The sequence below is a fragment of the Catharus ustulatus genome, chromosome 5 (assembly GCF_009819885.2).
Source record: "Catharus ustulatus isolate bCatUst1 chromosome 5, bCatUst1.pri.v2, whole genome shotgun sequence".
Taxonomy (NCBI): domain Eukaryota; kingdom Metazoa; phylum Chordata; class Aves; order Passeriformes; family Turdidae; genus Catharus; species Catharus ustulatus.
The window spans coordinates 21,709,199-21,724,320 of record NC_046225.1 but is presented as its reverse complement, the minus strand read 5'-3'; the positions used below and the strand labels follow the sequence as shown (position 1 = coordinate 21,724,320).

General features: G+C 42.2%; 1 protein-coding gene across 1 annotated transcript in view; it reads left to right on the top strand.

The window, feature by feature from the left end:
- The first annotated feature begins 97 nt into the window (after nt 1–97).
- TSPAN5 (tetraspanin 5) overlaps nt 98–15,122 on the top strand; it is an 88,954-nt gene continuing 73,929 nt past the window's right edge. Inside the window, exon 1 of the mRNA XM_033060378.2 lies at nt 98–664. Coding sequence (XP_032916269.1) covers nt 584–664 — 81 coding nt within the window. The 5' untranslated portion in view covers nt 98–583. The remainder of the gene's footprint in view (nt 665–15,122) is intronic.

The following is a 15,122-nucleotide window of genomic DNA, read 5'->3' as shown; positions in this document are numbered from 1 at the left end:
GGGCGGAGCCCCAGGGCCGCTCCCGCCCCGCCCCCTCGCCGGCGGCCCTCACACGGCCGGATTGGCGGGGAGCGGTGCCAATCACGGGGCGGGGCGCGCGGCGGTCCTTGGCGCTGAGGGGGCGCGCGGCTCCGGCCTCTGCCCGGGCCGATCCTGCCCCGGCAGCGCCTTTATCAGCGGCCGTTCCGCTCATTGCCGCCCTCTCCTGCCTCCCGCCGCGAGCAGCCGGGGCCTCCTCATGCGGGAGAAGCGGAGGAGGAGGTGGGAGCTGCTCGCCGGCCATCCCCGGCGCCCGGCAAGTCGGAGCCGAGCCGCCGCCGCGCCGCTCCTGCCGCATCTCCCCGCGGCGCGGAGCCGGCCCTGAGCTCTGCCCGCCGCGCCGCCCCCGGACCCTTCCTCATACTCTTGCACCCACCCTCCTTCTAGTCTTCCCAGACCCCTCCTCCTAGTCTTCCTTCTTTTTGTTTGTTTGTTTGTTTGTTTTTTTTTTTTTTTTCTGTTTTTTTTTAAATTCTCCCCCTTCCCCGCTCCCCCTTTGGTTCTCACCCTGGCTGCGAGCAAAGCGTCTTCATGAGCGCAGAGGATGTCCGGAAAGCACTATAAAGGGCCTGAAGTCAGTTGTTGCATCAAATACTTCATCTTTGGCTTCAATGTCATTTTCTGGGTAAGTGGCGCCGGTTTCATGTCTTCCTCTGCTTCCTCCTCCTCCTCGCCGGCCGCCGCCGCTCCCGGGCTCGGCCCGGAGCGATCGGGACGTGTGACAGCCCGGCGTGAGGCTGCGGGGCTTTTAGGTGGGCTGCGGTGCGAGGCCAGGGGCGCCTCTGACCCGCCCGCCCGGGCAGCCCTTCCCCGGCCAAGTTGTGGTGCTGCATTCCTCCACCTCCCGAGGGTGCCGGTTCTCTTCCCTTCCGGCTCCCCTAATTGCTTTTGTTGTTAGTACGAAGCGGATTTCATGCCTTCTTTCCCCCTGCCCGTCTTTTCCTTTTTTCCTCTGCTTTGTGATGGGAGAGGAAGGGAGCAACCAGGCACCCAGGCCTGGAGAGCGAATTGATCTGCATGTTTTCACACTGCCATCCCTGTTAGGTGGAAATAATAGAATCGCAGCTCAGGTTCTCTGCACAGTGCTGTTTAATGATTTCACAATGATGAAGTTATGTATGGCACAGGTTTATTATGATTAGCTGTTAACACGTAGTAGTAGTAGCTATAATAGGATGGAGGAGGGGGAAAACGGTATTTCCACCCATCCCTAAAGTGCAAGCCCGTAGGAGGCCTGTTTGGGCATTTGTTGGGATTCCTGGCTGCGCTGCTTGATCTGCCTGCACAGTATCTTGTTGCACCATTCCCCACCGGCTGTGGAGTAGGCAGAACTGTACAGTGAAATGTAACCTGCCTGTAATAGTACTTCTAGCATCTTCTCAATGTGTTGGATTTGAAAGAGAAGCAGCCCTTTCTGGATGTTCATGCCAGATTTCATAACTACAGAGGGGGAGGTGGGGAAAGTGGTTGAGCATTCTTACACACGTGTGAATGTTGAGGTCTTCTCACTGCACAGAATGTTAAAGGTGAAGACTCTTACATGTACATGAAGGCTCTTACATGTACAGTTCCCCTTTTTACTTGAGGTATTCCACAGAGCAGTGAGAAACATGCACAAACCCAGATTCACAGAATATTCTGAGTTGGAAGGACCCAGAAGGATCATTGAGTCCAGCTCTGGCTCAAACCCTGATAGTGTTGGTGTGTTTTTGAGGGCCTTTGGGAGCAAGTTGAATACATATCTGGTACAGTGACTTTTTTGGACTAGAAAGGGGAATTAGGGGAAAAAAGCCCCAACACCACCTTGAAGATTTTGGAGGAAGGTAGGGAGGAACAGAGGAGAGAAACCTTTTGAGCAGTGCTGAGCTTCTGATTGTCCCCTTGGGGGGAACAGAGGTTGGTGGTTACATGGATGGCAGGTACCACCGCTAACCTCAGGTCTGTGTTCCTTTTGAAAGGACGAGAGTTTTGATTAAGTCCACTTTTATACTGTATTACCTTTTCTTAAATAAGAAGTTATGCTCCCAGAGTGAAGCTGCCTGTGGCTTTGTGTCACTGTTTACTTGGCCCCAGACCGACCCCTGCAGATGAGCAGTAGCAAGCTTTTTAGTATTCTGACCTTACAGAGCTGTTGTGATTGTACTCTTGGCTCAGTTTTTGGTGGTAGAGTTTGCCATGATTCTTTGCCCTTGTCCGTTTCTTTGTTTTGATTCTGCTGGGCATATGTTGCTGTGAAAACATATTTTTCAGCAGGGAGCAAGTAGTGTGAGGAACACTTGTGTGCTGTGTCCTTGAATTGTGAGAGGAAGATTATGGTGGAATATATGTAACCATGTTAACTTGCTTTTTCAGACACTGTCAGTGTCTCAGAAGCTTTATTCATTTTATTCTCTGAAGGTGAGTGTGTGGATGGTACAAGTGGGGAAGTGGTTATGTTTTAGGTTTTCTGTAAATAGTGTTTTTCTTACTCCTGTGTTTCTGAGGCTGATGCAGTGTAGCCTCTGTGTGATGGCAGGTGTGCCTGTGTTGTAACTGAATGGGTCAAAGGCTTTATACAGCTGGAATGCTGATCTGAAAGCCTGGAAAAGTATAATTGTGTATCACCCATTCTGCCATGTGCTTCATGTGAGGCCCTTACTTGCAGATTTCCTCTTTTGCAAAACTCTAATTGTCTCATTTGTGTTCCTGGCTAAATTTCTTGAAATGCAGGTAGACCAAGGACTTGGAGAGTTTAGTAATTTCTTTAGAATATTGTAATCTCTTTATGAGAAAGACTGCATTTATTACCATGATTCTTATGATTTGGAGTGAAAACATAGGCAGATACTCTTGTTGAATGCACATTAATGTTGTTTTTACTGAAGTAATAGCAAACTCTTCAATAACTGGGCCAGAAAAACTGTAAATGAAAATTGGATTGGTTGTTGACAGAAAGTGATAATCAAAAATAACCACTAATGTAGTCATTGTAAATAGATTGAAATGATGAAGAGGTCATCATATTAACCCCATGTTAACCACATGTTCCAGGATCTTGCAAAAAGGGAATACATCTTGCTAGGCCTTCTATCTGAGCATTATTATATAGTGGTTTTAACACAATCTTTTAAATGGTTAATGTAAACAAAAAAAATCTCTATTCTGCATCATAAAACAATGGACTAAAAATAAAGAGAACTGAGTTGGAAGAGTAATGATTTTGACAAGAAAATTGTCAGTGCTTTGAATAGAGGGATATTACAGATCTGCTGAAATTATGCAGGGAATTATTGTACTTGCTACTTAAACTGAAGTTATTACAAAAAATCTGAGGCTTTAAATACCATAGAATAGGGGCAAAATAAATGCCCAGACCTTTTTGTCTTTTTTGTTTTGTACTGGTCAGGTATTTCACACCTTAAAAACCACAACAGAATTATTAGGATAATGAATATGGGAAAGCTGCACTCCAATGCTCTACACGTAGTTGTGACTAAAGGTGACAGAATGCTTTTTAGGAGGTAGTTCTCAGGCTTGCACCACCCCAGGTAATGTATTCTTGCCTAAAAATGTGTTTCATACTGTTGTAGAAGACAATATTATCTGCCAAGTCTATGCATAATTAATGCTCTAGATATAGTTGCAGACTTAATTTCTTTAGGCAAGTCAACGTTAAAGTTGGTAAATGCTCTGGAAATGTTTGTTCAGAAAAGCTTATTTTATGAGTCTACTATTGTTGTGGAAAAGGAAAGCTCATTGGGCAGTCACCAAAGTAATGTTTAGGAGCAAAAGTAACAGGCACAAATGCATCTAAATGTGAAGCTGGAAGTCAGTGTTTCCCTTTGCCGTGCTGCCGGCTGTGCGTCGAGGCACTGCCCTGTGCTTCAGCCCCAGTGCCGTTCTGCCGATGCTGAAGCACCGCTTGCTCCGGGTGCCACCTTTCCTGGCTGGCAACTGCTGCAATGGACACTGCTTTTTCATGACCCCTCTGCTGTTGTCTCGGCAAAGATGTAATAGGAGGTAACAAGAGAACACTTTTCCGTACTCAAAGCAAACCAACAAGCAATGCCTCCTTCCCCCTTTGGCTTCCATGTCGAATGAAGTCAAGGTGCTGTGCAAAAGGTCAAAGTAGGCTGCCCTGCTTCATTAAAGGCAAGAGCTATTTCACCCTCTTTCCCGCTTACCTTGGGAAGACAGTTTTGGGCTGACTTTTAGTTCCAAGAGATGATTTTAATTGTTCTCTCTACTTTTTTATACTTGATGGAAATGGTGGATGTATACTATTGCTAAGGTGTAGATTTCAATCTACACTTGATTCCACTGGTGCTGGTCTAATTGGAAAAATGTATAAAAAGCACTGACACCTCTGAAACTTTTGCTTTAGCTGGTGATTCACTCTAAGTTATGAGCTATCCTGCAATTATGATACATCAGCATGTTACGAATCGTAACTTGTGTTTTAATTTGCTTGGCATCTGCTGTGTTTGATGGCAACCATATGGGGATCTAGGTAGTCTTCTGAAGTACAGAAAGATAGCAGAAAGAAAATAAGGTTATGTAAGTGTTACAGGAAAAGTGTCAGACAAGTGTACTGACCTTTAAAGGACAACCAATAGATTGCTTATTAAATTTTGTGCATTGTTGATAGTTTGTTTTTCAAAGTGGGAGAGGATAATTCTGTGATGTCAGCTGGTTTTTTCAGATATGCACAAGGAAGTTTTGATTTTATCATTTTTCCCTTGCCACAGTGTTTAAAAAAAACCCCAAACAAATCAATGTGAAGCTTATTCTGTGCAATTTTGAAATGCATTCGGTAACATTTGATCTTTAAAAATTTGCATTGGGAGGATGTCCTTGCAGTGGAAGTGGAAGCATTCTGTTAATTTCCTTCCCCTCCCCCTTTTATGATCAAATTACTTTTATTTTACATTTCTTCATAGCACAGATGTAGCTGTGAAGAAGTACTCCACTGGTTTGTTACAGTGAAAGGCAGGGGTGTATATATTGATGAAATAGATCTATTATTGTGAGGTTGACATTCTTGAGTTCCTCAGTGTCTCTTTCAACTGATGTAGCCTCAGTCTTTCAAATGCATATAAAAATTTAGTAACTGCTGGCTTTGGGGGGCTTGCTTCAGATCTGTAGAGGTCATTCTTAGAATAAAAAATTTCCTTGCTTTGTGTTCCCTCCCAACTTTGTGGTAGGCTGTATCATTGGTAATAGAAAGAGTAGAAGAAACATGGGGGAAACGATTTCCTTTCTCATAAATATTTGTTTTGCCAAAATTGGGTGTTTATAAATGTGCTACTTGTTAAGTTATTTGATGTTTCTAGTCTAGTTTCTAAAAGATTAAAGATAAGCATAAGGGAACTAGAACTAGAGAAAAACCATTGTGATTAATTGTGTGACTTCTCTTGTTTGATGTCAATGTGCTTCAAGAGAATATTATTGGAACTATCATGTGCAGCTTATATACTTTCCTTCTGCATTAAAGATGAATTTGGTAAATATATTTACCAGTCTTCCACCTTGATTGAGTTGTCACAGTTATGTTTTTTCTGGTGACACATCTATCTCAAAGTATGAAGAGTCAGTTTTGAATTTTCGATGTCCCAATCAGAGAAAAGCTGATCCATGTGAATGGCACCCAGAGCACAGGCATCCCCAAAGGAATACTTCTGCAAGTGAAACATCTTACGGATATTTGTGTGTGTGAAAAGAAGTTAGCACTGGTCCTAATCCCATTGCCCTTGTTGCATGTTGATAATATTTCCACGATAAAGGCAACAAATGAATGTTGTGCAGCACTGAATTTGAAGGTGGATGTGCTACCTTAATTCTAATAAGGCAGCCTTTGCACTGTGAACATTTTGGTGTGGGTATTAGGAATGTACGTATTCAACTGCAGTGTATGATGTAATGGGTGTATAGGCAAGGCATGAGCTGTTCCAGGAAGAAAGGCTTTCTTTTTCTAGATGGGAACCTAGAAGACATGTTCGTGTAAACAAACAAAAAAAATTATATATACACAGTTCAGTTGATGTAGAATGATATTCAGATGGAAAATGTGGGAGAGAAAGGTTTTTTTGGAGGGGAGTGGAGGGGTTCAGGGCTTTTTTTGTTGTTGTTGGTTTTGTGTGGAGAATAGTAAGAAGAAAAATGTAAGGAAGTTCTCTATCTTCTGCAGTGGACAGGAGTTTGAAAGTATGTATGTAATCTGTTATTTAGGAATGCTTTCTAAAACCTAATTTTAGAGATTACAATAATCCTCATGTACTTCTTAGTGAACTTTAATTTATTCCTTATTCCTTAAACTCTGTAAGATGCAAGTTAATGATTAGTAGAGGATGAGAAACTTGAGCTTACAATTAGTGAAATATCACTTTCTTTTTCTTTTGGGTCTCATTCTTACAAATAGACATTTTGGAGTCTATGTTGAAAAAGAAATACAAACTATTTTTGGCACTAGGGCTTCTACAAGTTAGAAATTTGGAGCAAGAAGCTGATGTGTTGTTAAGTGCTTGGACTGAATACTTCAACAGTTCATACTCCATTAACCAAAAGCAGTAACCTGAGAAGATTTGCCATGGCAGGTAGAATATAATGTTTTGCTTTCAATTCAAACTGGAGGCAAGAGAAAATATTTTTGACCCAAAAAAATCACTTGATCTAATTCTACCAGTTAGGAAATTCTGGTCTTAAACTATAGCTCTGTCGGGGAGACTTGTTTTGTCCAAAATATGCAGCATACTTCTCAAATGCATGGCTGGTAGCCTGTCAACAGGACTGTAATTGTTTTATTCATGTAGACAGGCCAACAAGGAGCTGAACAGCTCATGAAGTAACCCAGCTCTGTTAGAGATGACCCAGAAGTCACTGTCAGCATGAGGCATAAAAGTGTCTTCCAGTATGGTAGTATTTTAAACTTTTCCATATCTGACTTTTCCATTAGCTTGAATTTTATAGTGACTTTACTCAAGTACAATTTGTCTGTTTCTCATTAAAAAATAGCAAATATTGTTACAGTGCTGTAAAGAATTAAAACAAAGAAAGCATATCCAATTTTTAATGAATATACTGAATTGCACTTCATGATCATTTTACAGTGAAAATCCACCAATACATTCGGCCTTAAATCAGTAAAGAATGATCTGTTTCTATTGCATTGTACTGTCGTGTGAATTTGGAAAACATCCAATATTTTTTGCTTGTGCTGCTGCTCCTGTCACAGAGTATTCTATCTTGTGATATAAGGACCCAAAAAACAGTTGCTAGATGAGACTTCTGAAAAGGTTTGTGGTTTTTCATGTACTCTGAGTTTAATACACAGGAGAAATACTGACTGGATGTTTTCAAGAGGTCAAAACAACAAAAAACTTCACTGGCGACTTCAGAAAATCAGAACTTTGGCAAAAGTTTAGAGCAGCATTCACTCAACATAAAACACTTCACAAAGCATTGACTTAGCCCATTCAACTTAGCAGCTCCAAGTCTGTCTGATTTTAAGTTACTCAAAACTCTGAGAAGAGATAGTCAGATGAAGAAAGGAAGAGAGAAAGACAGAAAAGATGTAGAGAAGAACTCAGCTACCCTTCCTGGTTCCAGCTGTGTTCAGCTGAGAGAAATTCCAAGAGGAGGTAGGGTCAAACTCTGTGCTTGCCTCATGCTTCAGTTTAGTACTTTGGCTTTCCTGGGCCCTTACCCCAGGTTGGTCTTAAGGTCATCTGGGGCTTGACTGGGGCTCCAGGGCTGGGGTGTGGAGCATTACCTGTGCTGTGGCAGGGACTGGTGGCTACTGTGTGGCTGGGATACACACTCAGAGGAGTATGTGTGTACATTGGGATCTTGCCTCTCCAGAACAAGGCCTGACCTACCTATTCTCTCACACATGCATCCAAAATACTTTGAGCCAGCAGTCCTTCCAGTCTCTCACATGTGGCTCTCTGTGGATGCAGATTTTCCCTGATTTCAGCAGTATTTTGTGCAGGTGTAAGGGTTGGTGTGGGTGGATATCACTTGGCACAGTGCTCAGTGTAGCTGTTCCTGTAACGTACACAGAGATCTAGAGCAGTTCAGCCTTCTCTGTATGCTGGCATTTAAAAATGTCACTAGCACACCGAGGCTTGCAGTCAGGGGTACTTGATTTGGTATCAAACTCTGACTCAGTGTGATCTCATATAACCTCCAGATGGCCTAACTTGCAGAGATGCTAAAACCAGCCAGATCCTACTCCTTTAGCTTTATAAACTAAACGAGGCCATAGCAGTATTTATTTTAATACACATCAGTCTGTACATCAGATTCTTCAGCTAATGTTTCAGCTTTCCAGTCACTTTCCTCTGGACAGCATTTAGAATAAGTATTTCATCACACACAGAAGATCTTATGAATGAACTTCAATTTTCCACAGAACTGGGAAAAATCAATATGTCTCTTCAAGGCCTTGAAAATCTCTCTGCTCCTAGTGAAGATTCTGTTACATCAAATCATATTGAAAACCATTTCAAGCAACATTCCTAATATATGGTGACAGAAGAGCTTTTTTCCTTTTGCAGCAAAGAAATATTATGAAAACACTTTCTGTACCTATTCTGTACCTGTTGCTTCCTGGTTTTCCTGACAGCAAAACTTCTTACAGGGAAAAAACAACCAAAGAATTATAGGAACTTTTGCTTAAATAGGTTCTCTTTGTCATCAATAAGCAAGTAACATTATTTCTAAAAGTATTTAGACCTTCTTTGTGGTATTGAATTAAAAAGACAACAAACAAAACATTGAAAGAAGACTAGATGTGTTTAGATATGTGCAATATTTTGGATTCATAGACTTCTGTTTTGCTCACTTCATCAACATGGTATTGATGGGTTATAACTTGAGCCTGTCTGCTGCTATTGCTCCAGTAGGCTGCTGTTGGAGAGTGCTGAGTATGGAATAAGTGGTACTGCAGGGATGCTTGCGGTAACTCAGCCTGTGGGGTGTTTCCTAGTGTTAGTAGATTATGTCTGATGAGAGTCCAGCTTAATTTTTGTTGATTTAGGGGCTAGTCTTACATGACATGGAACATTATTTTGTGTCAGGTTTTTCTCTATGTCAAGAGGGAGGTTCTCTCAATTGATCTCCGGTGCCCCAAGCAAAGGTGCAGCAGCACTGTGTGTGGGATGTCACCCCAAGCAGATCCACCTGGTGCCTGTCATTTTGGCTGAGCCTGCATCACAGGTTCTCCATGTTGGTTACCTTAGCTTTGCTTACCCATGTAGGGCACATACCCTTGTGAGGCTGGGTTCTCTGCTACCCTCTCCCTGAACTGCATCTCTTCTGCTACATTCTGTTTTCCACTGTGCTGTGATTTAAAAAGCTTGAAGGGAATTCCCTCTGTGTGCTGTAACTGGTTTTTATGCAGGAGCAGAGACAACGAGGAAAAAAGTTCTCAGATAATGAATGGCAAGGGTTTTGTTGCTTTGTGCTGTGCTTCAATTAACTATGTCACCTTGTGGAAAATGTCTCTGCAATGCCATGTGATTGGGATGTTTTAGACTGGAGCACAGAATTTGGAAATGGTAACATTTCAAAGCAGTGGGTCCTCCCAGGTAACGAGAAGGGTTGCCAGCTATTGCGTGCTCCTCCCAGCTTAGAGTATACTGGGGTGTTGTATTGTGCACAGAGCAAGAGTTTCAGATCTTTTAATTTTAATTTTTTGCCATTTAAATATAAAACCTGAAACATACCCTGTTCCATGTGGGTAAAAGATAGCATTTTGTTGAAATTTTCTTCCTGACTGCCAGTTCACGTGGGTATATGTCTAAAGGAATATGTGTGAATTTAGTCAGGACAATAACAATTAAATATATGGTTAAAATAATTAAAAAAGAAGAGGTAAGACTTGTAAAATCAAAATTGCTCTTTTCCAGTAAGTTATCTAATTAATTTCTGCATGAGGATTCATCCATCTGGCTTGTGAAGACTATAAAATATATATATAAATATAAAATATGTATGATTGCAGTTAAAAAATAACTAAGGTCCAGTTTTTAATTAATATTGCTTGATATCACAACCATTCTCATGTTTTTTTTTCATTCTGTGGCCATTAAGCGGGGGGTGTGATGAGCTACTGCCTAACTCAGGGTTTGTTTTTCAACTCTGGATATCTGGGATGACCTGTTTCTATTGCAGGGTCACTTGCCACTTTGGTTATGGGAACCTTTCAGGATTGGTTTTTGTGTGCGGCCTTGCAAATTCTGATACCAAAATGGGAGTGGGAGGCTGCAAACAGCTGAGGCTGGCACAAGGCTGCAGAGCCAAATGTGTTAATGCAGCTTCAGTGGACTGACAGCAGTCAGGTACCAGATCTGGCTGAGAACTTTCTAATCTGGATCACTTTCTGTTGATTTGCTATTTGGTTCCAAGAATGAAGTGTGGGAAGGTGGTAGGACTGGCTCCTCCTTTCTCTGCATAGATCAACTTAAAGTGGTTGTACAAGCAATGGCCTGTTTAATCTCTAAGTAAAATGGTTTTGGAGTATGGAGTGCATAGAGGTGTAAGACACGGTGCTGGGTCAATAGTTAGCTCACTCCAGTGAGCACTGTTACACAAGTGCTACCCTTCTGGTGAACTTTGTTCTTCACTGTTTTTGGAAGAGTTATGGTGATTATCTGCTTACTCCTGCTTGCTCAGTGATGTTAGAGAAACAAAAAGCAGTGATTGTCTTCCAAGGTTATTGTAATGTGAACTTAATTTGAACTGAAGTAGACAACTCCATCATTTACCTCTCTGGTTTCTTTTCCTTCCTGAAAATGTTACTCCAAACACTGTGCCACTCCATCTAGTAGTGCTAAACCTTGTTGGAGCAACCTGCTGCATGGGGTAGCACATGACCTCTCTGAGATAGTTTGTCATGGTTATCCATTCCCAAGTATTGCGCTTTCTGGTGGCGTGTTGCATGCAAAAGGTTTGTATGCATTTAGTGCTGGAGAGACATATATATATATATATGTAACACTATGCATGCATATATATATACACACATGTAAATACATAATATACAAAATAATGCAGTACTTAAAACATTAATTCTGATTTGCTAGAGCAGGAGTTTATTAGCTTATGTACCTAAAAGCAGGACTTGAAGGGATTGGAAACTCATGTAACTGCTGTTGCATGTAGAGAAGGACTTTTGCTTCCTCTGACTGTATTCCATTGCTCTGCTCCTACTGGGAGTTCTGGCGTGGTCACAGGCAGTGTTCCCACTTCAGCTGTGTGGGGCTGGATGTGGTTTGAAAACATTGCTTTCATTTTGTATTTTTTTATTTTGAAGATGGGCAAAACCACTGCCTGGGTACTCTGAAAGGTTTGTGGTGATATTTGAATCAATGTTTTATTCTGCAGAAACTTTTTCATGCAAATAAGTGTATGTTTGATTCAGGAACATAAACCAGTTGCATTTTTACATGGTTTCTATCCTTGTTGACTTCGGCTTTCCTGCATTTATCCTAAACCACTCTCATACCTGTGGGAGAGGAAGTAGCTTCTGAGTGGATGCAGCTAATAACTTTGCATATTAAAGAAAACCAACCCAAATCGTCATGAGACTGACACTCAAGGGTTTGTGCCACTGTAGCAGATGAATGAATTGTGACACCCATCTGGCCGTTTTAGTTGCTTTGAATACTCTTGTCTGCCCCATGGATTCATGATTCTATCAACTGTCCTGCAGTGGGGCTGACATCTGACTGAGGGAAAGGACAGCTGTGGGCTACCAGTAGCTTTTGTCTTCAACTTCCCCATCCAAGAAATAGGGGTGTGTGTAGGATATTAGTGAACTCTCTATCATCTGGTATTTCATATATTGTTTTAGATGTCATGCCTGTTAAATGACAGTGATGAAGTACTCCACTTACTTGTGGTTTTCATGTCAATATCAGCTCACTATTGCTTAGAGAAATTACCATGCATTCTGTAAATATCCTACTGGATATTGGTTTGCCCTCCTTTCAGTTTGTGCTCTACTTCAGCTTGCAGAGGCTGTTCTCTCTTCCCATTCTCCAAGGAAGCCCTTTCTGTGGCTCTCCATGTGTCTGTGTCTTTTCTTACACCTGAAGAAACCTCACAGGAGCCTCTGCATAGTCACTGTCATGCTGCGAGAGAAACATGTGGGCTCTGTTACTGGAATCCAGCCACGTGACTACAGGAAAGTGGGAAGGAGAAGTAAAACCTCAACCTTGACTGGTTTTTGTACCATTTTATAAGGTACTTGTTCCTATTTGACAAACAGCTTTGTTCATAAGTATGTGTACCCCTCTCAGGGTAATGGGCAAGCATCTTGTGAAACAGCAAACCTCATATTGGTATAAGACCTCCCAAATAACACCTGTGGGAGATAATCCTTCTTTAGTTATTGTGTCAAACTGTAAGTCTGGTGAATATCAAAACTGCGCACACAGCTCTGGCTCTGATGTGAAGATTTTCACATTTCACAACAATTCATTAAAAATTGCTGCAGGACTGAGCCATGTAGAATAACGTGAGGTAGAGTGGATGAGGTTGTTTGAGAGACAGCATGTTCACAGGTATTTGAGGGATGTACTGTGTCTCCTGTTTCTACCCCATGGAAGGCCTATTGCTGTTGAAGCACAGGATCTCAGTGATGTTTTGAGGCTGGAGTACAGGACTGAAATTTAAATAGGCTGGTGATTGTTGCTGCTGTATGAGTTAGAAACATACTGTAAACTCCTAAGTACTTTATGCTTAGAGTTGTTGTGACTCCTTTTTTGTATCTTTGGTGATGTGTCAGAATTCCGATGAGTATTGCTATTTAATCTTCTTAGTGTACTAGGGTCAGATTTTCATTTATGCTTAGAGGCTATCTTGTTCCTATTTGCTACTCTAACATGTCCTTAAAATGACTGCGGATGGTATTTATGGAGCAGGGTAGAACACCTTTGGTGTAACTGTGTTGTCAAAGTTGCTCAACTGAGCAGAAATAGACTCCTAGCTTGAGGAATTTGAAGGACTTTATAGGATGGAAGGATGGACTTTGCATTGTGGGTATGAGTGGACTTCTGTATAAATGATGGTGAGAAGAGAAACCTCTAATTTTTCACAGAGAACGGAAGAATGGAATACATGCATTTGTTCATAAAGCAGAAGGTATTAAGAATGTAAGCTTATAGAAGTGAGAGGGTAGTCATATTTTTTCTGAAAAAAGACCTCCCTTGTTCTTTTTTCCATCTCCATCTTTCTTTCTTGGAAGCTGCTTTTCTGTGGTTGTTGTTATCAAAGGGCAACTCTTGTCATTGTTTCATTCAGTTATGTTAGTAGAACTTTAGTTCAAGAACTTTCTACCTTGGAAAAACAAACACAAAGGCAAACCAAAACAAACATGCATAAAGTTGTTTCAGAATTCACAGAAAACAAACTGTGGATCAATTATTCAGTGCCTTCCCTCTCCCTCATCCACTTCCTGATGTGTTATTAATTTTGCATGGGCTCCCTGCATAGCCCTTCATGCACTTACAGCGTGCAAAGGCTTTCAGCGCTGTAAATGACTGGGCATTTACTACGACCCTCTGCATAAGAGCAGATCCTGTTGACTTCAGTGGGAATCACTTGTTGGCAGAAGCATAACTGTTTTACAAGCAATGTAGGTTTAAAAAAATAAAAATAAACAAAAGGAGGATGTGTGAGTATGCCCAATGAGGTTCCCCAACTGAGACACTGACAAGTCATTCAGAGGAGCTGGAGCAATTACTTCAGTTGCCTAAGTAGTTAAGACCCGGCAAGAAGGGTGATAGAGTGGTCTAACCAAAAACTCTGGCAGAGAACAATCCAGCGTGCCAGGGAGTGTTCCTGCTCATTTGTGTTTCAGAGTAAGTGTCTCTCCTGACCATCCATTACATGATAACTTCACTGCAGCAACTGTGGGACTCTAATCCTTGGAGCAGTGAGAGAACTGAGCTGATGAAGGACACAGAGTTCATCCTCAGCAAGCAATTGTGACTGTGTTCTCTCTAATTGCAGAATAGCAGTGTGCTTGTACAAAATAACTTTACATGTGCTGAAATATGTGCAGAAAGCAGTGGGTGCTGCAAGCTGTGTGCCTTGCTGGCAATCTGGGCAGCAAGCTGGTCACTGCTGTAATTTTTTATAAATAGTGATTCCCAGCACTTCATTGAATACTGGGTCCTGCTTTTGCCAGGCATGCACATAATAACAGCAGCTTAATGATGCATCTGTGTCTGAGGGAGCTACTAATGCCCAGCTTTAAAGCACCACAACTGATGTGCTCTACCAACAGCCACATAAGAAATCTCCACATTTTATTAGTGGCATTTGAACTTTGACAACAGCTTAGGCTACAAGCTTCTGTATGAAATATATTCTATTACTTCTAATGCTGTCTTATCAAGTAAGTTAGTGTGTCAGATAGAAGAATTTCTGTAAACAAAGCATGAAAAGTGCGTATATAAATCATGCCTGAAAATCAGTTTACAGCTGAATGGGGACTGAACATCTAGGTCTAGTTTTGTTTATGCTTTGGTGATTGATAGAGAAAAAGTAAAAACAGTGTAAGTGCAGAATTTGATGAATATTGCGTTTATTTTCTACTATTGGATTGTTTCAGCACTTTGTGGTAAAGTAATATGAGTAGGTACAGTAGTTTCACGAATACAAGCCGCACCATTTTGACTAAGATTTTGCTCCCACACCGGAAATGCGTCTAATACTCAGGAGCGGCCAGTATGTGAATGATTTTCTGACCTTTACAACCTCAGAAGCGCCAACCAGAGTGCCGAGCCGAGCGCCTGCCAGTAAAAGCCGTCATTTTGCGATTGTTACAAATTATTACTCTGTTGCACCGCGGGTGGAGCCCGCCTCCCTGCAGGCAGCATGGGGGGCGGGGAGAGAGGTGGGAGAGCTCTCTCCTTCCCTCCTCTGCCGCAGTCCGGGGGAGAGATGGGGGGGCCCTGGGCTACCATTGCTGCGGCCCAGGGGGAAGGCGGGGGCCCCGTGCCGCCATGGCCACGGCTCGGGGACGTGGCGAGGGGCTCCGTCCCCGCCCGCCTCCACGGGAGCTGGGGGGGGCTCCGTCCCTACCTGCCACCACG